This window comes from Archocentrus centrarchus, chromosome 13, assembly GCF_007364275.1.
Source record: "Archocentrus centrarchus isolate MPI-CPG fArcCen1 chromosome 13, fArcCen1, whole genome shotgun sequence".
Lineage (NCBI taxonomy): Eukaryota > Metazoa > Chordata > Actinopteri > Cichliformes > Cichlidae > Archocentrus > Archocentrus centrarchus.
In genome coordinates, this window is record NC_044358.1 from 31,251,482 (window position 1) to 31,278,210 (window position 26,729).

The window sequence follows — 26,729 nt, forward strand, 5'->3', positions numbered from 1 at the left end:
CTAAAAGTCAATATTTGGTATAACCACCTTTATTCTTCAACACAGCCTGAACTCTCTTTGGCAGCTTTCTTGTCATTTCTTTATTCCTATAGTCCCTAAGCCTCAATATGTCCGGCCTGGACATTTCTGCTTATTTGAACTAGAAGGGCATGAAAATATCCTGTGAGTAAGTGTTTTTGCCCAGTTTCCCAGAACACTTGGAACTTCCAATATCTGACAGTTATTTACAATTTACTGCATTTAAGTAGTCTTCAGGAATAGTTCTCTAGGCTTCTTGAAGAAATTCAGAGCTCTTCTTTGGATCTTGGCTGCCTTTTGTTCTGTTCTGTTAAGATGACCCCACATTGCTTAAAAAAAAAAAAAGAAAAAAAGTTGCTTTTACTGAATTGGCAGTGTGTTTACGATCAGCTTTCAGATGGTAATGCATGATGGATCTCTGCTAGAAATGATCTATTGTTGAAAAATCCTGCACACACAACATGCTGTTTTCTGCTTCTGTAGTGTAAGGAGATTTTTCCAGTAATTTTTAGTTGTCTCAAAATCTTGATTCACACTGACTTAAAACAGCTTTGTCCATCACATTTCTTCTATCTACTATACTACAGAAGGAAAAAAAAAACAAAACAAAAAACAATCCTTTATTCTTAAATAAAGGTGCTGATAAACACTTCAATCATTTTGATGCCAAAAAAAGAACTTGTCTACTTCTGGTATCTGGATTTATTTTGCACAGCGTGAATCGCATTTGGTCAAAAATGTCCAGGATCGAAATACATACTTAACATACTTGGCAGAAAGACACCATTTATTCCCCCCAGCCCCAAAAAAACCCAACAAATTATTCAGTTTTTATTAATTAAAAATTGCAAACCTCCATATAATTAAATGATTACATTATAAAGAGGAATGATAAAAGTGACAGCACTGGGTAAAGTGTCTAAGCTGAACTTATTTTATCAAAACGTTAGCATGAAAAAAAAAAAAAGACAGTGAAGCATCCAGACTTGAATGCCAACTCCATACATAAGGCATCATTAAACAAAAAAAAGGCACTACTCTTTAACTGCCTGGCTGACCTCAAACTTCCCATACATCTCGAAAAGCTCTGTGACAAGCACCAATTGACTGATCCTAGAAAGCAAATGAAATGTTCGGTTACTTCTGGCCATCTTCTGCATGTAGTGGTGCATATGTGGTTGGATAAAGGGGAAAAAGCATATAAAGTCAAACAGGTGGTTATCATGCTAGATTTGCAACTACCAGCTAAACCTACAATCCTCTCCTTTTAGATGCATATCACATAAACAACAGTCACCTGGGAGGCCAGATCTAACATAACACAATTTAAATGATCACAGGTTAAAAACAGATTCTCTATGTTAAAAGGCAAAGTATTAACAAGGGGGGGAAGGGGGGCCCATAATCTCAGGATTTCTGCATATGATCATCTCCTTTGCATCCTTTTTTGTGCCCGTCAGTGTTACCACTGTTCATTCAAATGAAAAACAACTTCTGCATAAAAGACTAACTCCCTTGTCAAAATACAAAGGTGAACAGATTTGTACCTACAATGCCAGTTTGTTACACCAAACAGAAACTTTTAAAAACATTTCAGATATTTAACGTTAGGAAACCACAACTGGATTAGCTGAGAGAGAAAAGACTGCATCCTTGGTGTTTACACTGCAACACAAACACACATATTCACAAAGACATACGATGCATTATAATCTGCTGTGGTGTTACGCCTTAAATTTGAAGCTAATAAAAATATACCAAAAAAAAAAAAAATTTTGAAGAGATTTTTGTGCATGTCCATCTTGTTATCTAAAATAAACTCATGATTTAAGAAATTAGAATTCAGCAAACACAAGCTGTGTGTGTACAAACAAAAGCAAAGAGCAAACACAGACTGCAGTTGCTTTATGGGTTTAGGTAAAACCTGCTGAGGTAGAGTTTGCCTCATTTTCTGTCAAGGTGAACCAGGGTGAGAATGAACATAGGTTTTATGTTTTTAAAAAAAAAAAAAATTAAAAAATAAAAATCAGTCCAGACCAAGTCAAATGATAAAAACATAAAAGCTACCACTTCATTTGCACAAAGTGAGGCCAGATTTGAGGCTCCTTAACTCCAGACATCTTGCGAGTAGCGTCCCTTGGTCATCAGTTTCTTGATGTAATCTACGGCCTGGGTGTGCGTCATGCCTCCCAACTCTTCTGCGATCTCACAGAAAGCCGTCTGCACGTCTTTAGCCATGTTCCTTGCATCCCTGAAACAGGAAAGAATCAACTTTTAATTAGGAACGAGAGCACCGCCAAGTCCCGTCACACTGTATTAACCCTGTTCGTTGTCAAATGAAAAACATTTTAATAAATTATGTAACCTTGACCCCAGTGTCCTAATGTATAATCCCAACCTTGCTTTGGCCATAAGCTATCTTCCCATGAAAGTTGGTAACTGTAGGCCAAATGGTTCTCAAGTTATTGAGCAGACACAATGGACCCCATATAATACGTCCTGTCTTTCAATGGGTGTATTTAAAATAAATAATAATAATAAAAAAAAAAAGGAAAACAAAAAATCAGATTGCTAGTGAGAAATATTTACCTCAAATATGATGGAAGTTATTTACTTTAACTTCATAACTAACCATTTCACTAGAAGGCACCAAACTGCAAAAGAGACTCCAGGTCTACACCGAGTTATTTTAGGATCTTCTTCCATGTAGTGTTGAATTCCTAATTGGCTCCACAGTGCAGTGGTTTACACATTTGCCTAACAAGTTAAGAAACCCTGATTTGATCCTGGGAGGAAACACAAATCCATTTGGGGTTGTGTCAGGAAGGACGTCTGGTGGGGCGCCTGGGTGGCTTAGTGGTGAAGCCGGCGACCACATATATATGCCGGGCGGCGCGGGTTCGAGTCCCGGCCCGTCGCCAATTTGCCTGCATGTCTTCCCCTGTATCTTCCCCCCATGTCCTGTCTCTCTCCACTGCCCATAAAAGCTGCTGTGGCCAAAAATGCAAAAAAAAAAAAAAAGAAAAAAAGATGTCTGGTGTAAAATTCTGCGCTACCTGCTGTAGCAAGCCTGTGTGATTAAGGGAGCAGCAGAAAGCAACTTGTTCTAGTTTTGACTTCCCAATTCTTTTATATCAAACGACTCACACACAGATTTGACTGTGTTAATTACCCGCAGATGTAGATATGAGCGTTGTCTGTGTGAATCAACTTCCAAACATGCTCCTTATTATTCTTCAGGTGATGCTGCACGTACACCTTTATTTTGAAAAATTAAAAGAAGGAAGAGAAAATAATGTTCACATGTGCACGGCACAGAACAATACAATTATCTATAGACAGCTACAAAAACATGCAGTTCTGTTAGTGTTCGACTTTTTTCTGTCAGCTTATTTTGTTATTTTAGCAACACAGCAGCTGACATTTACCACTAATAGAAAATTCAGGTAACTTTACTGTGACAAAACATGTGAGATACTGCTATTTCTGCACAATCACTTGTCAACCAGTCAGCTGAGGTCATTTTACATCGTGCACCATTCACAGCAGTCTCACAGATAGCTCTACCTTTTGGTCCTGATCTCTGGAGAAGGCAACATTAAGCTTTGTCAAGACTCCGTTCCTCTCTGCGTCCTCCAGCTCCTCCTGGTAGATGTAATCCTCATTCTTATGCCTGCAGCCAAAATACAGCACCGTCTCCCCAACCTCCTTTCCTATACAAGGAAGGCAGCCACCAAACAAAACAAATCATTCATTGTGATTCACTAACAAGCAAATTCTCTTGTGACATACTGGAATCTTTTTTCCACCCAATAAGAATTGGTTCCTTGTGGTTATGTCAGTGGAAATAATTAATTTACTTCTGCTCCTGAGGTACCCAGATACAGTCAGAAAATGTTCCTCTTAACACACTGTATGAATGTGAGGCTTTTAGGGAATATCTGTACACTGATAGTGGAAGAAAATAACCAATAATTTGCACTAGTGATTGATGACGACTCAACATGCTAAAAAAAAATATATATATATATATTCCTCATTACAAATGGTTCTCTGCATCAATCTCCCTCACATGTGTGCAAGATTCACAGCCTTTAAATGTTAGTGAGTACACAAGGACAGAAATGACAAATATGTTTGAAGGTCTTTCACATTCTTCTTTGCTTGTGACATCAGTTTGTTGTTGTTGTCTGACCTTCTGACACCACCACACAGTCTCTCTAAATACCTTGCTGTTTGAGCCAGCCTCTCTCCTGGATGAAGCCCATGAAAGGAGCAATTCCAGTCCCAGGGCCGACCATGATCACTGGGTTAGTGGCTTTGAAGGGCAGGCGGAACTGAGACTTGCGGATGTACATGGGGACGGTGGACTTGTGGCCATTGTCTGTGATCAGTTTGTTTTTCAGCCAATTGGTCGCAACTCCCTTGTTGACGCGGCCAGTCTTGGTCTCGTACTCAACCACTACGGCGCAGATGTGGATGCTGTTGGGGTGAACCTACATAACAGAGAAGACTTATCAGCTGACTCCTAAAAATCTCATTCAATTCAAAAATCCGCTATGAACAGTGAAAGAAAATGTTAAGTTAAAATGAATTTTCTCTGCAGTTTAAAGAAGGAATTACTTTAGAGGAGGAGGCGATGGAATAATAGCGAGCCTGGAGGCGAGGTAGCAGCTCACACAAGTGGTCAATAGGAGGCCTCAAAGAAGGCATATCCTCCAGGACGGCGAGGATATTTCTGCTGGCATCCAACACCCAGTTCTGGTAGAGTGCCTGTAAATGAGCAGAGAATAGTTCACTTTGCACACATGAGCTTTGTGATCCAGCTTCTCCTACATTAACTAGATAACAGTTACTCAAACACCATCATCACTGACCTTGCCCTCGGGGGAGGATGAGGCCATCTTGCGCATATTTTCCTGGTCTTTGGGGTCAGAGGCGTACTGTGCCAGCTCATAGAGGACATTGGTGCGAGGAGGGTGAGTGATGTCCAGGTAGTGAGTGAGGGCTGTGCGGTATGTGGTGGGGCAGGGAAATGGATGCTTCTTGTTGGACTCCTCTGAAACACAAAATAACATGTAAACATCATTTTAGCTACCATGAAAATAATACAGTCAACAGGTAACAAAAAAAAAAAAAAGAAACAGTATAGTATAGTATATACTATACTGTAGTATAGTATATACACTATACTATACTATACTACAGTATAGTATATACTATACTATACTGTAGTATAGTATATACAGTATAATATACTGAAGATCCAATAAAAGCAGTTTTTGGTCCTGAATAAGCCAATTTAAGAAGGTGCCAACTGCTAAAATTTCACACTTATAGCATTTTTACTTAACTTTCAGTCACTGATAGAGAGCAGTTTTAATCGCCAGCAGTAACAGGTAACTTCAGTATTTATATTGCTGCAATTACATAATATAACAGTACCCATGTCATCCAGGCATTAAATGAGCTGACACTGCAAGCGTAGCTGTCAAGGGCAGCTTTAATTAGACTGTTGGAGGGACAAGCTGGTAAAGTCAAGGTGCTTTGGGTTTGCCAATGCCATACCATCAAGGTTGTTAAGGGAGATAACCACATCAAGGTCCACCCCAAGTATTTGTCCCAACTTGTTCACCAGCGCAGAGTCGTTTGTGGGAAAAACGGCAACGTGGTCTCCTGACTCGTATCTGAAATGAGAGAACATGACAAATTCAGACTTTGACCTTAATTCATAAAACTGAAAATATGTCAGGGCTGTGCATATTATTGCATGACATCAAGGATATTAAAAAAAAAAGAAAAAAAAAAGTGGTTTATTGAGCAATTATCCCACTCAGCCTCACCTGATCTTGGAGCCTGTAATGTCTAGCTCCAGATGCATCAGATGTCGGTCACCAGCTTTGTTGAGTTTGCGGTTGACAGTAACTGGAGCCAGGAAGGGGTTTTTGGAATCATAAGGTCTGTAAATAAAAGAACAGCACTTAAATATACATACGCAGTTACCATGGACAGCACATTGTCATACGAGGGCAAAGAAATAAACACTTTATTATTTTTTATTTTTTTAATCAAGCTCTGTAAGTAAAAAGTTTGAGCCTTTATTTAAAAAAAAAGAAGCCATTTTCCATGACCACTAGAGGGCAGAAAGGTTCACTTTTACCTATTTTGACCTCTGGTAAACTTTGGAGTTTGTCACAAATACAGCTGAAATTACTGATTCGAGTCTCTGGTACAATACTCACGGCTTCTGGACCTCAAAACTCTTCAGGCGACCAATCTCTCCTGTGTACACTTTGTTCATGTTGATGTCAGGGTGCTCCTGCAGCTCGTACTGCCGAATGCTGAGCGAGAAAGCAGACTACACTTAGCAAGCTACGTACACATGGAAGAAATGCCAATTTAATATAGAATGAATCAAAATAAATTAATAGATTATCCTGTGTATTGAGAACATTTTTAATAAAAAAAAAAAGTCAAAATAATTAAATGACACAAATTTAAATGTCCCTGAATTCACCTTGATTCATCTCCTGAGGCTTCCACTCCAAAGTGCTCACAGACAGCCGGCCAGAACTGCTCTCTCCATGAAATGAAGTCCTCTTCCAGGCTGACAAAAAAAAAAAAAAAAAAAAAGGGCACTTTCATCAGAACTGGCTTGAAAAAGTTGATCAAGTCTTTAAATGCATCTTAAAATGTTTCTTCACATATGAAACAAAGATAAAAATAATGGCTTGAACGCTTACAACCCACAGTAAGTGCTGAAACCCACAAAATGTCATGATTTCAAACATACTGACAAAATACATGATGGGTCCACATTCGCTCTGCGCAATAGAAACTGGAGATCACTTCATTTTTAGGATCACAGAATTAATTAGTTACTTACTTGCCATCATCATCTCCCAAACCAAGATCAAAGATGCGGGTCGCTCCCAGCTCCTCCAGCCTTTTGTCCACATATTTCCCCATTGCGTTGTAGTGTTCATACGTTTTGTTGCCCAAACCAAACACCTGAAAACAGACCAGAGCACAGTGAAGCATCATCAGTACACAACATTGGCTCAGTGTTAACAAAATGATAATCTTGTATGAGTGTGAGATCGCTGCAAATGTCTGACTGGTTTTCAACTGATGATATATTGCAAGGAACATGGGAAATAGGTGGAGTGATGTATTGAAATGTGCAAACATACATTGATGAACAGTATATAAGGCAAAAACAGAGTTTGTACAATTCTAGCGAGCTTGAACTCTTCTGCAACTTCCTTGCAATTTCTGAAGTAGTCTTCAGGAATAGTTCTCCAGGGTTCTTGAAGTACATCCAAAGCTCTTTTTGGATGCCGTCTGCCTTTCTGTCAAGATGATCCCACACTGCTTTAATGATGTTGAGGTCCGGGCTCTGGGGAGGCTGATGACTGATAGTCTTCCGTTGTGTGTTTTTCTATCCAGGTATGCTTTTACTGCATTGGCAGTGTGTTTGGGATCACGGTCATGCTGAAAATTAAGCCCCCCCCTATTTCTTAAGGACATGACTTTTAGATACTCGTCATCTGCTGTAGATAGTTGTCCTCCACTTGGTCCAGTTTCCTCAAATTGGATGAAATTCCAAGATATGCCAAGTGACTCAAGACTTTTGCACAGTAATGTATAGGGAGAATTAAACCTAATTTAAGATCATCAAGCTCAAATGAGGCCACTGAACCCCAACAATGGCACAATGATACGTACACGGCATGACGCCGTGTATGTACAAAAGCTCTCTTACATGACGCGCACACAGCCCAGTACAGCTCGCTTTGCTAAAGTTTGCTGCTGCACCACTGACATGCAAACTTACAGTGACCCTTTTTGTTTGGTTCAGGAGTGACACAAATACAGAGTCCTGCTTATTAAAACTTAACAATCCTATCAGCAGTCACTTTTAATTCGAAAGACTGGCAAAAGTTGAGCATAAAAACTCACAGTGTAGTTTAGTCCAGAGAGATCCTCATCGTCATTTTCCTGGAGCCAGTCATAGAAATCCTGTGCATTGTCTGTTGGGTCTCCTTCACCATAGGTGGCCATGCAAAATATGGCGAGTGAGTTATTAATCTCAGACAGACGGGAAAGTTCCCCCTGCAAAAAGACACACCAAAAATCAGACATTAAACTAAAAGAATTAATCAAAGTTTAATATGTATGCCAGCACTGGTTCTGCTGTGCTGTAACATGCAGCCATTAGATCCAATTGTGGCTCGAATAGCTGATATAATGTATGTAAATATAAACTGTAAACTACAAAAGTCTACAAAATTACCAAAATGTCATGCTTGAGCAATGAATAACTACATTACTATGCCCAATGAGGTTTTTAGAGTATTTTGCCGTAGAAAATGCAGACGTCTTCAATCTTTAGAAATGCAGTGATGGGGCACACGGGTGGCTTAGTGGTGAAGCCGGCGACCACATACATATGCCGCGTTGCGGTGCAGGCGGCGCGGTTCGAGTCCCGGCCCCTCGCCAATTTGCCCGCGTGTCTTCCCCTGTATCTTTCCCCCATTTCCTGTCTCCCTCCACTACTGATAAAAGCTGCTGTGGCCAAAAATGCAAAGGAAAAAAAAAAAAAAAAAAAATGCAGTGATGCTTTTAAGTTTTCATTCACTGATAGCCATTACCATGCTATACTCCTCTGGATCAGCAACCATTCCTTTCATGCCGTAGCGCTGAGCATCTTTGGACAGCCTGTTAGCAAATTCCTCTGCCGTGCCCGTCTGAGATCCGTAGAACACGATGATGTTCTTTCCCTGTACACACATTGACAGATATTGATCATTTACATTGCATAATGTAAATGCAATATAACACAAAGCTGGTGCACAACAGATTAATTAAATCAATTTAAATCTACTTAAAAAGGAATCCCTAAATGCTGTGTTTCAACTAGAGCACTTCTGCATGTGACAGGAAGATATGACCATCCCCCAAGCTCTGAACAGTACAACTTTGGCACCAAGTTACTCCTCATTTTTTCAGCGTACAGCTCATCTTTATACTCCATCTCCATGTATACATCTGCGTCAGTCATAAAGGGATGTTTTATTGCAACCTTCAAAACTGCTAAGATCATTTGAGACAAAGTTAAACCTCAGTGGAGGCCAAAGATCATTTCTGCCACCACCATGCTATCTGAACTATTTACTGCAAAACCACATAAGTCAAACCCCAAAGTCTTTTCTCAGTTCTGGCTTGAAAACAGTCCCACAAAAGTCAAAACAGTGTTTGGAAATCAAGAGTTTAATGTGGTCACATCAGCAGGGAGACCATTGCAGTTATTGTACGCATCATCTGCTCAGCAAGCAGGCAACAATCTACACTGCAAGACCCATAAAGATAATTAATAGCTGGTGAAGAGCCACAACATCAATACCATTTAACTGAGTCTGGATCTCACTCACCTATACAGTCAAAGTTATGGAAAAACTGACATGTTATCACAAAAATAATATGTTAAAGCAGCATTACTTACAGTTTTCTTCATTTTCTCAACAAAACTTGTCTCTCTCGTGGTGGGTGTCCTGGGGGAAAAAAATATAACAATTAACAAAAAGAAGAAAAGAATCAACCTGTTAAAATGTGATTAACATTTAGTACCACTGCCAAGTAGCAGATAGGGGGAATGACTGCACACATGAACTCAAATTACTTGTGTTTCCTCTAAATGGTTAACAGCATCACAGTAGAGTTTACTGGAGAGGCTGAAGTACTCTTCTTTCCTTTTAAAGCCTTAGTTAAATTTTCAGCTGTACACATCCTGTTAACCTGAGCTGAATCATTAACATTCACATATCATCAAAAAGTAAAAACACTAGGCTTTGAGCTCATCACTATGCAAATATTAAATATGGAAACTGGCGAGCAAACATCCACCTGGAGCCTATAGGTGGAAGTTGAGCTGGTGGAGGGGTCGATGCAAAGACAACAATGTAGGGCAGCAACAGCACTGATACGTTGGAGGCAGAGATGGGCAATTAAACAGTTTTAAATAGGTGTGTTTGGCAGATTATGTGAGGAGAGTTGTGTTTTATGCTGTGCAGCTCCATTCCACCGCATTAATGGATTCTGATTTCTGTTGCAGAGACTTTCTACTGAGGAGCCTGCATTCTTTATTTTATTTTTTGAAGATGGGAATTTTTAATTATACCCAAGCACACATTTTTCAGCTTAGTGAAGCAATTACTGTAAGCTGATACAGTTTTTAAATTATCAGCATAAAATCAAGCTTTTTGCCCCAAGCCTTGGGCAATTTCTTGAGTCACTCTTAGCACAATTGTTACATCGGTGGGAGTAAAGGAAACTAAGCAGTCACACAAGCATTACTCACACAAACCACGTGTAGAAGCACATATGCATATATTAGGCAATCCCCAACTGGGAAGTGGTTGATATGCAATAGGTACAGTATATGTTACATTTCGTGATAATTTAAACTCTAGGTTCATAAGTACCAAGTCAGTCACTAATGGATTGAAAAATTTATTTAAAAAAAACAAAACGTGCAAATACACTTGGTAAAAAGAGTAGCTGGCAGTAAAATGAAAGGCAGCGCAGCTTCATCCAGCATCAAAGCCCTGAGTGGACAGCTGCAACTACAACTGCACTGATAAAGGAATAAAAGGACACACATGACTAGGAGCATAAATTCTAACGCAAGATGAACACATTGTCAGATTTCCATGATTTACGAGCAACAAACCCCAGCACAGCCATTAACACTGAGTAACAATATATTTGCCAGATTTGATACAAGCTGTATGATGCAAGACAGGTTACCAAAGCACATTTTGTTCCCAAAGGGGAAAAACAAACAAAAAAAAACCCCAAACACACAGTATAACCTCAGTGAAACTAACCCCTGGAGGGTGTGTGGGCTTAATGTTGAACATGTAATTTTTTTCTCTGTTTTCTTTTTTTTTTTTTAAAGTAGGTTCATTGAGTTTTTATTCTCTGAATCACTTTCATTACAAAACAGCAAGGTTACATGAGTTCAAAGTCAGTGCAGCGCCTGGGTACGTTATAATGCATCAAATATCAATAGCATTTCTAAAATAAAAAAAAAGTGAAAAAAATTAAATAAGTGTACACACAATTTGGGATCATTGTCATGCTGAAGAATAAAGCTCTTGCCAGTCAGATCTTTTCAGATGGTACTACATGATGGAGCAAAATCTGATGACACATTTCTGCATTCATAATTCAAATCATCACTCCATCACACCTGTTGCCACCGATTTTCAGTCCAGATAAATTTATACTTAAATATGTAAATATGTATGTGTGTGTGTATATATATGTATATGTGTGTGTATGTATATACATATACTCTATTTTTAACTAGGTTATTTATTTATTTAGTAATTTTCTCTTTGTACATCACTACTGCAGTTCCTCCAAATTTAATCCGAGCCTATAGCAACGAAATCTCGTTCTAATGCGCACTGTATGGTGCAATTTTGAATGACAATAAAGTTTGTCTATGTCTATGTCTATGTGTAATCTGGCAAACCTCAGCCTTTTCTTCCCATTTCCCTTCCTTAAGAAGGTCTTCGTTACATCGACCCTTCCACTGAGACCATTTCTGATGAGGCTTCAGTGGACAGTAGCTGGGTCAACTGAAGGGCTAGAAGGGTGTCTCAGGTTCTGTGTCAGGTCTTTGCTGCATTTTTCCTATTTCTTAAAGACATTAATTTTAAATGCTGTTCATCTGCTGTAGATTTTTTTTTTTTTTTAAGGCCTTACACTCGTTTTGTCCTTCACTTGTCCACCTTCCTCATTTTTTTTTTTTTTTTTTTAATTCATAGGTCAGTGTACAAGGACTGGACTTGAAAATTAGTGAAAAAGCAGCCAATGTCCAAAGAAAAAGATTGAAAGACTTTCAGAAATCCTGGAGAACTATTGCTCAAGACCACTTGTTAAAAAAAAAAAAAAAAAATTACAAGAAAGTCTGGCTAATTGAAAGCAAAATATAAAGAAATGAGGGGTGACTCAAGATTTTTGAGCAGCACCGTGTGGAAATTAACAAATATCCAATCCAGCAAGTTCTCCCTTTCCTTTTAGCCTTGATCTTATGATGCTACAACCAATGAATGCATTTCCATTCATTTTTATTTAAAAGTGCCAGTAACATAGAAACCAGTCCATATGCAAACTTTGTATAAGGAACTAAATCAAACAAGACTAGAAATGTGCAAGTGGCCAGTGTGATAAAGGGGACAGGAATAAAAGAAAAGAAACAGAACAGTCAATAATCAAATTGTACTTGTAGTCAAGCAGATTTTATGTGTTTTACATAACCTCTAGGAACATTGTATAGTTTCTTATAGTGCTCATTTCACCGTCTCGAAACAAGCTGCTACGCTTTGTGTGCAGAGGTTACACTGGAAACAAGCCACCACTTCAGCGCTTACAAATTGCTTGCAAATGCGGTCTGTGCTATCAGTCTAATCAGCAGGCAGCCAGTGGCAAATGTTACATCATTCATGTAAGCAGCATAAAAAAATAAAATACTATATCATGCTTTGAAGCAGTAAATCAAACATGTCACTGACCTCTCAGCAGCATCTCTCCTGTCCTCTGGCAGGGAGAAGACGCAGCCCATGGCATGCAGCCTTGTAGCTCACCACTGCCACTAGCACCACTGGCGAGGCAACAACAGTAGCCGCCACGCTCAAAATCAAAAGCAGGACCGTCCAGAGGCACGAGATGGAAAAGTAATACCAGTTCAAAAAGTCAAAGAGATATTTACAGGTTTGCAGAGCTGCATGACTTCCCCTTAAGAGGCTCCAACACAATCTGAACTCTGCTTCTTCCTGTACTGCTCTCTAAAACAGGCAGCGTCTGCTCTACAGAACTACACACACACACACACACACACACACACACACACACACACACACACACACACACACACGAGCGCAGCAGCTTACAAGCCCTGAGAGTGTCTGGCAACCGCTGAGAACACAATGGTGGGAAACTGACTTTCCCATAAAAATGCAGCTGAGCTGCAGACCCACATTTTTTGACTCACGCAAACACACTGAAATGATCGGTGCTGAAAATGCCTTCCTGCTCATCCCCGCCCCTTTTCCTCTCTGGCCTGAGAGGTGTTAGGAGGGAAAAAGTCCACAAGATCCATTCTGAGAATTTGGCTGGTTATCAGAGCAACTCTTCAATGGACCACTAAAGGAGAAGGGGGGGGGGGGGGGGGGGGGGGGGGGGGGGGGTGGACGGTATTTTTTTTTTCTTGAAGTATCCCCCGCCCCCACCTAACTAGCGGAAGGGGGGGTGATCATTTCCATAGCAACCTCATTTATCATAAAATGATTTCATTTGTGACATTGTTCCTACTACAATGGTGGAACTCCACACGCAATACACGCAATACACGCACACACACACACACACACACACACACACACACACACACACACACACACAGAGGAGGGGGAGCAGTAGTGGGGGAAAAAAAAAACTAACTCTGAACAAAGAAAGGATTGCTTGTCTTCAGCCTCAACTTTCCACCTTTGGAGAGGGCTCACAAAAGGGAACTTGGCTCGCCTGCTTCATTTGGAACTTTCAAAATGGGTTCAGAGCCAAAAACAAAAGTACAGGAAAGACAGAAAACTACACCCCCCTTCTTAGCAGTTAGGTAATCACTGCCCCTTTAAGGGGAGGGGAGAACAGCTTTGAGGTTGTGCTGCCCGAAAGTCCCTTTCTTTATGCCTGCCCTCTGCAAAAACATGTTCTCCAGGGGTCATTCCCCTTTCTTAACCAACCTCCTGCTTTAGCACAAATGGGCAGCATTTCTCTTGGTTTTATTTTCCTTTTTTCCCCCCAACCAAAACAAAACAAAACAAAAAACCAGCACACACACCAACAACAACAAAAAAAGTGGGAAAAAAAAAAAAAAGTGCTATGACTGGAGGATAAAAATGTAGCCAGTACACAGAGAAGTCAAGCCTCTATTACTCCATCAGCAGGAACAAAGGGAGTAATCTCTGCAGAATATGAATGAGCACTCCCCAACAGCTGGATGGGGTTAGAAATTGCTTTACCTTCGATTCTAACACAACTGGATACAACTTATGAGAAACGCCCACTCGTGCTATACAGAGACTTGTACTTGGAGTGAACAGAGGAGGGAGGGAGGGCTCGTAGGCACTGACATAAGCGAGGAAAGAGGAACCAGAAAGAAAGGCTGGTTGAGTTTATGAGAGGACAGAGAAACTGTGTGAAAGGAGAGGCTGAGAGAAAACGAAGGTCACGAGTAGTGAAACATTTACTAGAGAGCCTCCAGCTGCTCTACTCTTCAAGGATTTCACATTCAACTTGTAGACTGAATGTCCTGAGGCTGAGCCTGAAGGAAAAACAAATTTAACATGTAATAATAAGACAGAAGCTCAACTATAAGAAATGTCACATAATAAAATAGTTGTAATTTTATGTTATTGATTTAAGATTATCCAGGGTGAGGAAAGTGAGTCAATAGACTGCTACAAACATTTACAATTACAGTCTCCTCCTCACACAGATGTGGAGCTGACAGGAAACAGCTGGAGTGAAATACTTAACACAATGACTCTTATTCACTAACAATGCCTACACACAAATCTGTGCATAAATCGTCTCTACGAATGTTTCACACATAAAAAGCAGTGATTTGTCAATATTTTTGTACCTGAATTTGTTTGTACTTAAGGATCAAATTATTATTACTATTAATAATTATTATTGCCTTTTACAAAACATAAGCCACAAAATGCTCCAGAATTACAATAAAAAACAAAACAAAACAAAAACAAAAAAAACTGCATGTAAAGAAAACAAAATACTAAACATATAGTTGAAGGATTTGGCCTTAATTTAAACATATTCCAGCATTTGTTAGCTCATTTTAAATGATCTTATCATTCATTGAAAATGGCTTGCTGGATGTTATCACTTACAGTCTAATTCCTTGGGACCTTGCATCGAAAGCTGGAGAATCTGAAGGTTTTTTTTTTTGTTTGTTTTGTTTCACATCTTGGGCTGGCAGATCACATGCCCCTTGTCCTCCTCCCATTTTCTCTCTCTTTTTTTTTTTTTTTAAACTTGACCAAGAGTGACTGTCTCAGGGGAAACAATATTCAGCGGCCCCATTATTTCAGTATTGCTTTTTATTTATTTACTTTTAAATAGAAACACTTTAGAAAGCTGCCCCTTTTCTGGCTTCCTCCTTGGACACTCCTATTTAAGTTTCTCCAGTCAGACTTTCTCCTTTCTTGCCTTAACGGTGCAGGCTTCCCTCTTAAATCTTCTCCGCTCTCTCCACTTCATCTCCAGGTAAAGGTGTTTCCTTATATAGAAAAATGGGGATGTGGCTGTATGCAGATGGTACAAGGATTGCAGGCAGTGCCCACAAGCCTGTTGATTTACAATGAGTCTAATTTACTAACATACGTGCAGTGGTAATACCAAAATTGACCGGTGCACATGTGTCACAATCCTGATGGTGATTTTGTGTACAAACTCATTTTTTGCGCAGAAGAGCATTTCCGTGCACATATTAGTAAATGAGGCCCAATGTGTTGTTGCACTGACCACACATTACAAGCTTATCATCAAATGCAAAACCAAACCAGCAACCTTCTAGCTTCTTAAAGTCTCTGATTAAACATGACAAGAGAAGCAAGAGAGACAAAGCATCATTGTTGAGTCTTTTTAGTCATCTCAGCTGGCTTTGACTACAATTTGCAATTAAGTTTAAAAAATATTTGCAAATGCAGCTAAGAGCTAGGACCACAGATTGACCCTAATAAACATAAACCTGAAAAGATTTTTTAAAAAGAGTATTCATCTTCCCTTTCACTGTCTTTTTGTAAAGTCACATCCATCCATAAATGTTTATATTTATGTGTAGAAAACAAGCAGTTATTTGATAAGGGGAGACTCTATCAGCGATGACTTATGTAACCCAGTCCAACTTATTTTTGCCAAGTTAAGGTGATAAGAACCTGGGTTCTACTCACACAGCACATATCATTAATTCAGGGACCAAAGGTTTATCCAGCAACACAAATCATCTGTGTCTCAAAATAGATATGAGCCCAGCTGATGAGCTTTTTAGCAAAAGCTATTAGTTCTGGCCCCTGGATAAACAAATGCAGCTGCAAAGAGCAGCAGTTTTGAGTGATGCTCCACCTACGTATGATGCAGTTATGATTCTGAAAGCAAACTTTGCACCCATGATTGTCCAGCTGTACTATTAAAGTACGCCAACAAATGTGAGGACATAAGGTTTATGACCGCATGTGAAAAATAAACTACTAAGCAGGTATTGGTAGTTTATTTTAAATTACCTGCACTACTCCTATTTAAGAGTACTCTGTAACCTCATGTCAGCCTTCATTTTTCCTCATTTCAGTGTGTTCAGGTCTGATTTGAAACCTGACAGCTGATGAATACGTACGGTGTGTCGAGCTTCTTGAATTCGGGAATGGGCTCAGGCTTCTTGCGGGACATGAACCAATAAATGAAAAATCCGACAATGATGGAGAACAGCAAGAGGTCCATGTTGCTGAAGAGAGGCGCCTCTTCATCCACCACAGGCTCAGTGTGGGTGGTCTGAGTGTCCATGTCTGCCATGTCGGTCCTCTACATGAGGAAGGAAAGAACACAGCTAAAGTGAAAACAGTAAATAACTGACATTTCCTGCCTATGCCTTGGCTACTGATTGTGGCTGTGTGATTCAATTAATGTTCAACACACCACAGATTTAATGACAAAATAACATTAGCTGCAGTCCCACAGTTTGGAGTGTTACTGACGTGAGAATGCATTTCATATCTTTTGGAGATCTGATCTGTGACATTGATCTGATCTTTACATTTTAAAACACGCTGCATGTTAGATTCCAACTAAACTCTGTTATACCACACAATGACAACTTGTGTTCACACATTAGCGGACAATTGGGTTTGCATTTGGCTCAGGATACTGCGGCATTGTAAACCCCTGCCTTTGGTGCATGAGGAATTTCTTGTTATGCGGCAACAGCATGGGCTCTTTTCACAGCGAGGTCGAGAGGACCTAATGTTCTGAGCACTCAGGTTTCAGTTTGCTTCAAAGATTGAACACAATAACATGAAGCTTTGTTGATCCCCTAAGATGACTAATGAACAACTAGCCACGTAGACACCCTCACAAAGTGCTGTGTCTATTCTAAAGTAAACTGCCGAGTCACTGATTAAGCAAACTGTTTCATAGGTAGCCGTGTCCCTATCCCAGTGGTTACAGGAGTCACAGTGATTATGTCACATGGCAACCCAATATAACAGTGTGTAATTTAATCTAATCTAAGCTCAGAACAATGTAGACAGCTATATTTTGAAAGAAATAAACACTGTAAGATTTCCATATTTTAGGTACCGGTAGGTTTAATTTTATTCTTTTGTGTTTTAAAACCTGTCAGTCCATCACTTAATCAAATAGGGAGTGTTGCTGTTAATGAGACAAGCTGAGCATCTGTGACCATCCAGGAAAAACAAGCTCCACAAGCAGTATCTAAGCTAAAAGCCCCAGAGTCACCGCTTAACCAACATATATAGAATTATGTATAGAATTATGTAGCATCTGCACTACTGTCGCTTTACGCACTGGTTCACTTTAAATTGCCCCTTCTAATTATATTGTTAATGTTTACTTAATTTAATTTGTTCTTTTTAATTATATTGTTAATTTTTCTAATGTTTATATACTTATACTTTTAAATACATTCTATTTCTGTATAATATATTTTTTAACTATTCTGTAGTTTTGTAATCAGGGTGGCGGAGCAGTCACAAAAAGCATTTCACTGCCAGTTGTACTGTGTATGACTAGGTATGTGACAAATAAACCTTGATTTGATTTTGATTTTGATTTGATAAGACAGGCATACAAACCATTTTCCTTAATGAATTCCTGGGAGGATCAAAAAGCTCAACCTGAGAACAAAACCCACACCTCTCTCAACTTCAAAGAGAGTTACATAAAGTTCAAGCTGACAAAAGGTACAAACCACCTTTTGTACTTTAAAAAAAAAAAAAAAGGCTACTTTCAGCTGATCCTTGAGTCACTGAGTGACAAGGGGTTGCAACAGCAGGTAGCTTGACATGTTTGATTTCATGCCTTGTTCTTTTTTTTTTAAACTCCGGATGTCCTTCCTGACGCAACCCCTAAAGGATTTGTGTCTCCTTCCGTGCTTTAGGTGTGTGTGTGTAAACATCTACGCAATTGGAGCCACTTAAACACAGAAAATTATGGCAATTTTTTTTTTAATCACTAAAGACAAGAAAATATATATTTTTTGTGACATGTGACAATTCACCAAATATGACTAAATAATTCATGAAATCTCTGAATGTCCATTCTTCCATTTCTTTCCCGCGCATCAACAACTTAACCAGTGTATTGCTGGGGATCCAAGTAAGTGCAGTGCAGAAAATGATGTTTAACATTTGGATGAGCAAATCTCATATTTAATCTTAAATGTTTTCCTTTGTTGCCAGCACTTCCTGCAAAGTGATTGCTGCCTGCTCCACTCAGTGTGTAAATGAAGGGGCGCACATACATACCCAAGCCTCTTAAGTTTAAAAGGCCAAAACCTTACCCTGAAACGAAGTCTTAACCCTAAAACTGGTCTTTGAAGAGGCATTTAAAAAAAAAAAAGTCTTTATTAAAAAGAAGGCAGTCTATTATTGACATTTTTTTAATTGACTTTGCATTCACTTCAGATCACTCATTCATGTAGTTCAGATGAGCGGTTCACAAGAACTCTGCATGCCACAACCTGCCAGGTCAGTACAGCCACATTGCATCACTACAGCTGCCCTCTTTACACAGTAACTCTCTGGTGACCTGCATGTGACATTTTTACAAATGCCTGTAAAATGAAGCTGTGGAAGAAAAACCTGGGTAACACTATATGGTCTGAAAAGGTTGTAAGTAACCATTAGCTTTAAATATCCTCACCTATTTCAAACAGTTCTGCCCCCAATAGATCACTGACTCAAATTAACTGATTAATCCCACCTTATACCCACCCTCTGCTGTTGGCTAACAAGTGGTGTATTTCCAAAGTAATGCGTAAGTTTTGTCTAAAAGTACAGCCAAATAAAGTGAGTTTTTAATGATGGGGTACAAATGTTCACCACCACCAAAAACGTGAGAAACCGCAGCAGTTTACCAGGATTCATCCATTATTACACATTATTTGTGTAATAATGTACTGTACTGCTCTTGTACCTACAACAAATAATGCGAGTTTAAATCTGAAAAATGTGATGACTCTGTGACAGTTCAGACCGGAACACCACACGTAATGTCACATTACACTCCGGTTATACTAGTTATAAGCGTCAGTTAGCTCCATTATAAGAGACATAATCCCTTCCACCGCCTCAACTATTTTTTTCCCGCTCTTCTTTAACACATTAAATTAAAAAGATAAAAAAAAAAAATAGATAAATAACAATAAAATGGTAGCCAGTAAGCGGTACCGGGCTCCGACTAGGTCCTGGGGTTGACAACACCGGTTGTAAACACATTACATAAAACATCGCAGTAGACACACAAACACGTAATAAGTTACGTGTTTAAATTCGATAAAAATCTACTTTAAAATGTTCGTGCAGTGAAGACGACGCATGGTGACCTGAGTTTGCGTAACACTGGGGTCGTCACCAGTCTGGCGCTGATATTTGGCGTAAAAAAGCGGAATATTTACTGTCTTTTAGGTTTCTAGTGTCGGTTTGAGTCCGTTAGCACTTACGTTTAGCCCCCGCAGGCTGCCACAAAACACGAGTCAATGTAAAACCAAAGCAGGATTCTCGGAATCTTACCTTGTCTGTGTTTCTCCTCTATGTGGGAGGCTCTCTAACTGGGATCTTCTTCTTCTGCTGAAATTACGGCAGACTCACAGTTGGCGGAAACTTTACGCCATGTAGGACCAAACCAATTCCGTCCTGGAAGCGGGGGTGTGGAGTTAGGACTGTGAAGGCCAGCAGCGTTTAGCCTTGTCATGTTATTTTTGGGGAAGTTGTGTGTGTCTGTGTGTGTTTTAAAGAAATGATTCAGCATAAAGTGACTGGTGAAAAATAAAACTCGCTTACATTTATTTATTTTAGTTTAGTTTTGTTCATTTAGACTCGTCCGTGCAAGGCTAATCTTCTCCATTAAATAAGAGCAGAGGTGCAGCAGGCAAAGGGTCAGGGTTATGTAATACAATGAACAGCGCAAACTCCAGTGTATTTCATCAAACGTGACCTCGCAAGTTTTTTATGTTCACAGTGCCAAGGACGTGACAGATAGCCCCCTGAGTTACATTACAAGTAAAAATCATACAATTAAAAAAAAAGAAGTAATTCCAGAGTACTCGAGTCGAACAATTTATGTAAAATACAGGCTCACGAGAGACCAAGAAAAGAACAGTAAGCAAAAGCAGAGCCCTCCCTCCCACCTCTATGCTCTTTAATAGCTGGCACCACAAGAAACTATGTTATTAGATACTATTAGATATCATTCCAAAGCATCAGAGCCTGGGGCTCTAAGGGTATATTACTGCAACAACAAACGTTTGGAAAAATCATGTATTTTGAATATACATATATGTCATCCAAATGAATTAAAAATCTGAGATTGTTACTGCAAAATAACAACAAAAATGGCACATATTTCCATATGAAAATATGGTGAATGTTGCTATTTAAAGCTTAAAATGTCAAATTTGAGTAAAAAGTAGCACAACCTTAGTGTGTGGGTACTTTTTATGCCAAATGTGTTACTGTCATTCCAGATGCTGTGGATCTGTGCTAATTTTCCCTTAAACCCCAGCTGTTGTATACCTTTTCACCTGGTAACCCCACTCCAGACTTTAGAGGCCATTTGAAATGCAGTAAGTCTCCTTATCAATTAAAAATATTGCCAAATTTATTTTACTGTCTAATCAAAACTGTAATTTTGAGAGCAGTTAAATGCCTTTAAAGAATGATGATGTTGAGCCAGATCTAAATTTGATGCTGCAGAAATGATGCCCAACAAATTCTGATATACCACTCTTGCAGGATCATTAACAGAAATTTCTTAATCGCCAGAGGCAGAAAAGCTTGAAGTCTTTGACAGCAGGATAATAGAGTCTTCATCCTTTTACCAAACAATTAGTGTTGACACGTAAGGTACTGTTTTGTTATCTCTCTGTTCAGCTTTTGGAGGAGTCACTGGTTTGCTTATCACTGGCAGCGGTGACTCAATCTGATGGGTGAATTAACCGGAAATGCAGATTCTGAGGAGACCCAGTTGATGTTTTTGTCAAATCTATAAATTCTTTGTAATTTTACCTTCAGAAAGAATATTCTTAAAATATTGACCCACATAAAGCAAAGACACCACCGTTTCTGCAAGACTCACTATTCTTTTCTACTGTTAAATGACTTACACATTTGAGAATAGGGTTGTGTTTTATGTGTATCCATTGTACAGGGGGGGGGCATGGAGGAAATATTTCAGTTTTGAACTACATCTGTCAAAAATATGAAGATTCAGAACTAAATATAAACCCAAGGGAGCAGAAGGTGTTGAGATTGTGTTCTGATTGTGTTTAGGAAAAAGCAACTAATCCACGTTGTTACTTAATTCTCTCTGTCTGTGGGTTTGTGTCAAGCTTGGAGTGATGAAAAAAAAAAACAGTAAAAGCTGCAGGCTGTGAAAGTCTGCTCTGGAGTTATGGTTTATTTTATGAATACAAAAAAAGAAGTTGACAGTTGACAGGGCAAGTAGCGTTCACAGTAAATATGTGTGATTATACCCGCAAAGATGCCAGTTATATACTAATGCTTGTCTTGGATCATAACTGAATGTTTAACTGTAGTTGATTGGTCATTTTAAAACAATTATTATACCGTCACAGTACACTTGTAATAAGTTTAGTCCATTTTAATAATGTGAGCTTTCATTTAGAGAGGAACATGTTGTCTTAGCATGTTGTTTGCTGCATCACAGGCTCTTTGGTTTCTGATTCCTGCTCTTAAGCTTCTGACGAACGACTGCGAGGGTGGTGAAGAAATTTCCCATAAAGAGAATAAGGAAGCAGAGCCCACACACTGAAACCTGTTATGACATGGAGACCCAGAGAACATGAGTAAGCAATAGGGTATTATAATAATAATCTAAGTGTGTAATTTGTGCTAACAATGACTGGATGATTGAAACAATAAAAGGAACAACGCTGACCTGCCATTCTTTGCACTCTGGGAGCTGAGCCATTCTGAACAGACACAGCCCGTTGAAGAGCTGCCAGAACTATGAGACAAAACATGAAGCCTCAGGGTTGTTTTATTTCAATAGTTAATGATTGCAGTATGCAGACATAGAGGCGTGCTAAAGATTAAGCTGTTACCCAGCTCGTTAAAAACCTTAACACTGTCTCCAATCACCTAAATACAATGAATACATTAGGTTTTACATGACATCAGCATTTTTATCACTGCCTATTCCATCTAAACCATGACAAAGCATGGTGTCTTTTTTTCTTTAATGCAACCTAAGCAGCCAGAGGAAGAAACATGCCAGTGTCACACAGACTGTACTCACATGACCAAAAAACAGGAACGGTAAAAGAAACGTCAGCCCTTTCCACATCCAGGACTGAAATCCCTCTAAATGAAGAAAGCAGACAACAGCTTCATGGGTGTTTTTTTTTTTTTCCGTCAATATGTGATCAGGAAATTAGCATCAAGAAGCTTGACACGAAGGCCTGTGGGTGCATTTTTAGTAAATAACAAATTCCTTGGCCTACTACAGTGTTTCTCACCAACAGTCAGATCCATGTTGTGTCTTTCTCCCAGGGCTCGCAGTCTATACAGACATCCACTCTGATAATAGCACTGCAGACACTGAACAAAACCTGAAATAAACACAGATCAGGGTTTTGTTTGATTTAAAAAAAAAAAAAAAAGCTGGAACTCTGAAAGAAATTTGACCTTACTTTGATACAGAGAGTAGGCGAGGAACTGGTTCCTGAATGTGTGGTACAGGTTTCCCTCTGGCCTTGGGGTGTTAATAGGGAGGGCATTTGTGAATAAAGATTTATCTGTTTTAAGTAAGATATTTTTTACCTCTTTTACTCACCATGTCAGCATTACACCAGACAAAAGAGCTGATATGTAGTGATGAAAAACCCACCAACCTTTGATTCTGTATGAAACATTTAATAAGTAGGGTGTAATAATTTATGAAAAAAAAAAAACATGATTGTGATTGGGAGGTGCTTACCTGGAGCCGTTGGTGATGAGGATACTCTCCCTGATAGTTAGGGTACAATAGTACCACACCAGCAGAAAATTGAGGATGGCATCAAGAAATCTGAAGCCAAGCAGCACAGAAACAGTGTCAGCTTGTAACACACATCTGAATGCTGTTAATTATCACAATATACTGTACCTGTAGCTCACAAAGAAACAGCAAATGAAGGAGAACTGCAGCAGAATGACTGTGAGGTACAGCTTGAACTTCTCATATTCATCTTTGTAAGCAAATCTGCCAAACATACAGCAAATTCACAGTTTGATATCTAATGCAAAGAGTAAAAAAGAAGGAAATTCAGCAGCTGAGGAGAAAAGAAAACAAAGTTTGTTTTCTATGGCCACTGAAGTGCTTATCAGAATATTAAAGCTGTGACTGGCTAAATAAATGTGGGGCTATACGAGTAACTCAACAAGGAAAAATGTAAAAGTCAAATGTTAATATTGAGTGTTTTGGTTTTGATGGTCGTTACTTACTTTGACTGCTTGTTGAGAAGAGTGACATTCACATTGCCAAGAACCAGACTGAGGTAAAGCCTGCAGCATCAAACAAACACATTATTTTTCTTATTTAAATTTAAGTAAAAAATGTCATTTATATATTTTTTTCTCACTAATGAAAATCAGTTTCTATTTTGGGAGCTATTGATTACCCATTTTTCTTAGGGAGAAAGGCTTCCATTTCAAAGAAAGCATTTGGTCGGGTCTTGATTTTTTCTTTTAGTTCATCCACCATCTTAGCATCTTCTTCTGGTGACCCTTTGCTGGATCTGATGAGTGACATAAGAGCACAAGAGAAATTTACATCATTGTTTTTTCCTCTGCTGAGGCTACAACCAAACATGCTGTTGGCTATTTGTTTGCCGGTGAGATCACGGCAGAACTACTGAGTCTAATTCATAAAACCTGGTGGAAAGTTGGCCCGATGGACTGCATTTGTCCGGCTGTGCATATTTCTGGGTGTGAACTGATACTTACTTCTTCACCAGGCGGGACATCTCATTCAGTCTTTTCCTCTGATGGGAAATAGAGGAAGAGCAGCGGTTTTGCAGTTTGGAGAGTTCATCCAGTTTCTTTAAATACATTCTGTGTGTCTCCTGGATGGCATTGATAACATGGGGTTACAATAACAAAAGAAACATTTTAATTTCAAAGAACATTTCAACTTTTCAGCTTTCTGTGGAATATGGTAGATTATAGTATGGACCTCTGCATTTCTTCAGCATTACGAACAAGTCTGTCCTGAAACTCTAAACTGATTATAGACAGTTTCTTACCTCAAGTTGCTGATACTCTTCTTCCAGCACTTTCCATTCCTCCAAGATGTCTTTCAAACTTGGTGACATTTTGTAAAAACTAGCAGTAAAATCAGCTCATCTGCTTAGGACCAGTGGTATTAAACCAGCATGAAATGAGTTGAAATGCTGAGGTATTCTCAGGGTGTGTATCAGGTCTCCATGCACAGCTGATTGCATAAAGTGAACTTTGTCTGGACATTAATCTCTTGTTATCACAATGTTCATTTATCACATGCAGATCTTACTGTGACAGGTTATTGTTAACTTTATTGCATACTGCAAAGACCAGTCTTTAATGTTTGGGCAGTTACATTATTGCACATTAGCAACATCTAGTGGACAATATCAGGCGCTCTTCCACCTGCTCCCCACTCTCACTACAAATCAGAGCATCATCTGCAAACATCATAGTCCACAGAAACTCCTCCCTGACCTCATCTGTCATCCTGTCTATCACCACTGCAAACAAGAAGGCGCTCAGAGCCAATCCCTGATGTAATCCCAACCCCGCCTTTAATGCCCATCTGTCCTACTGCAAAACCACTATTTCACTGTCATATATATATATTTAAATATATATATATATATATATATATATATATATATATATATATATATATATATATATATATATATATATATATATATACAGTTGTGTTCAAAATAATAGCAGTGCATTCAAAAACATGAATAAAGCTCAGAATTCTTATAATAGTTTTTATTTACAGGCATTGGGGACACTGCACATTATATTCTAAATCAAAAATCATGTAGAAAAATGTATAAATTTTCCAGTTACTTTACAGGAAATTAAGAAAAATTAATGTTGGGCTGTTCAAAAAAAAAATAGCAGTGTTTGCATTTTTCTTTATAAACTCAAATATTCACTTTATGAACTGAAAAATCTTTAGGAATTAGTATTCCTGTGAATCACTAAGCTAATATTTAGCACCATAACCATTGTTTCTGAGAACCCCTTCACATCTGTGCTGCATGGAGTCGACCAACATCTGGCACCTGTGAACAGGTATTCCAGCCCAGGATGATTTGACAACTTTCCACAATTCCTCTGCATTTCTTGGTTTTTCGTCAGAAACAGCATTTTTGATGTCACCCCACAAGTTTTCAATTGGATTAAGGTCGGGGGATTGGGTTGACCATTACATAACTTTAATTTTGTTGGTCTGGAACCAAGATACTGCTCACTTACTGGTGTGTTTGGGGTCTTTTTCTTGTTGAAACACCCATTTCAAGGGCATTTCCTCTTCAGCATAAGGCAACATGACCTCTTCAAGTATTTTGATATATCCAAACCTAAACAGAGAAAGGAAGCAAGCTGTAGTAATTATTTCGTCAGTAGAAATTAAAAAAAAAAAAAAAAATCGTTTAAGACTTTTATTTTGAAATATTTGTTATTCCCAGAGTCAGGAAGCAGCGGAGTGCACATGCGCGTAATACTGACGGCGGCCGGTTAGTGGTGGTGTTTAGTTTTTTCCCCCCTCGAGCTCAGTGGTACTGCAGACAAGAAGCCAGTTCATCACTTTATCACAAAGTAATTCGCTTCATACATGTGTGGACACTACTGACGTTTTTAACACACAACAAAGAGACAACAGCCAGAGCAATTTCATGACAAAGGTAAGAGTTCATGTCGGCTCGACCCTCCCCCAGCTAACCTTAGCGCAGCTGAGCTGAAATGCAGTGAGCTGGTTTTAGAGATAAAGGCTGTCATTATTCTTATCTGTTATTAAACTTAAAAATTTTCCAACGGTGAAAATATGACAGCAGCTCAAACTGTGACGGGAAATTAGAGGCTGCCACAATAAACGCAAACATTTTAATCGGTGATTCGCCTGCACAGACTTACCTGCTTTTCTCAGTTTAAATTATGTTTCAATTAAATTGATAATACATATTCACATTATAAGGTACTTCATTCCTACGATTTTACACCTCTTCGCCTTCATAAAATGGATTTAATGGCAGATAATCTGTGCTGTTAGTGTAAAAGGCATTAGGGTTACCTTTATCAATGGAAAATGTGGGCTAGCACTTTAGGAGA

At 39.0% G+C, this 26,729-nt stretch overlaps 3 protein-coding genes across 4 annotated transcripts in view; 1 reads left to right on the forward strand and 2 right to left on the reverse strand.

Moving 5' to 3' along the window:
* Positions 1-836: 836 nt before the first annotated feature.
* Positions 837-20,048, reverse strand: porb (P450 (cytochrome) oxidoreductase b). 2 transcript variants are annotated; one of them, XM_030744701.1, is made up of 16 exons: positions 19,914-20,048; positions 16,502-16,686; positions 9,524-9,572; positions 8,673-8,801; positions 7,981-8,133; positions 6,905-7,029; positions 6,536-6,625; positions 6,261-6,359; positions 5,862-5,978; positions 5,587-5,705; positions 4,896-5,077; positions 4,642-4,791; positions 4,247-4,514; positions 3,586-3,731; positions 3,191-3,276; positions 837-2,269 (listed from the first exon to the last, which is right to left on the reverse strand). In XM_030744701.1, exons 2-16 carry the CDS (start codon positions 16,675-16,677, stop codon positions 2,125-2,127), a joined length of 2,034 nt encoding a protein of 677 aa, XP_030600561.1. In that variant the 5' UTR covers positions 16,678-16,686; positions 19,914-20,048; the 3' UTR covers positions 837-2,124. The 2 variants fall into 2 exon arrangements, with proteins under 2 accessions (XP_030600561.1, XP_030600562.1); XM_030744702.1 differs by lacking the exons at positions 16,502-16,686; positions 19,914-20,048 and adding an exon at positions 12,603-12,856.
* Positions 20,049-21,916: 1,868 nt separating this feature from the next.
* tmem120ab (transmembrane protein 120Ab) lies at positions 21,917-24,715 on the reverse strand. Its single transcript, XM_030744913.1, has 12 exons — positions 24,647-24,715; positions 24,348-24,466; positions 24,023-24,139; positions 23,847-23,906; positions 23,509-23,604; positions 23,341-23,430; positions 23,197-23,262; positions 23,054-23,115; positions 22,880-22,972; positions 22,660-22,724; positions 22,300-22,368; positions 21,917-22,176 (listed from the first exon to the last, which is right to left on the reverse strand). Exons 1-12 carry the CDS (start codon positions 24,713-24,715, stop codon positions 22,063-22,065), a joined length of 1,020 nt encoding a protein of 339 aa, XP_030600773.1. The 3' UTR covers positions 21,917-22,062.
* A 1,408-nt stretch (positions 24,716-26,123) lies between these two features.
* The window catches only part of gdpd1 (glycerophosphodiester phosphodiesterase domain containing 1), a 15,620-nt gene continuing 15,014 nt past the window's right edge, over positions 26,124-26,729 (forward strand). The window contains exon 1 of the mRNA XM_030743490.1: positions 26,124-26,305. The gene's annotated coding sequence lies outside the window, so the exon portion shown is untranslated. The remainder of the gene's footprint in view (positions 26,306-26,729) is intronic.

Excerpts from the sequence above, each read along its gene's own strand:
- porb (XM_030744701.1), bottom strand. The coding sequence starts at position 16,677 with ATGGCAGACATGGACACTCAGACCACCCACACTGAGCCTGTGGTGGAT. Across the intron at positions 4,515-4,641 it reads CCATCGCCTCCTCCTCTAAA|GTTCACCCCAACAGCATCCA; the intron begins GTAATTCCTTCT and ends TCTGTTATGTAG. Across the intron at positions 3,277-3,585 it reads CCAGAGATCAGGACCAAAAG|GTGTACGTGCAGCATCACCT; the intron begins GTAGAGCTATCT and ends TTCAAAATAAAG.
- tmem120ab (XM_030744913.1), bottom strand. The coding sequence starts at position 24,715 with ATGTCACCAAGTTTGAAAGACATCTTGGAGGAATGGAAAGTGCTGGAA. Across the intron at positions 22,973-23,053 it reads CGCCTACTCTCTGTATCAAA|GTTTTGTTCAGTGTCTGCAG; the intron begins GTAAGGTCAAAT and ends TGTTTATTTCAG. Across the intron at positions 22,369-22,659 it reads CGTTCCTGTTTTTTGGTCAT|TTCTGGCAGCTCTTCAACGG; the intron begins GTGAGTACAGTC and ends TTTGTCTCATAG.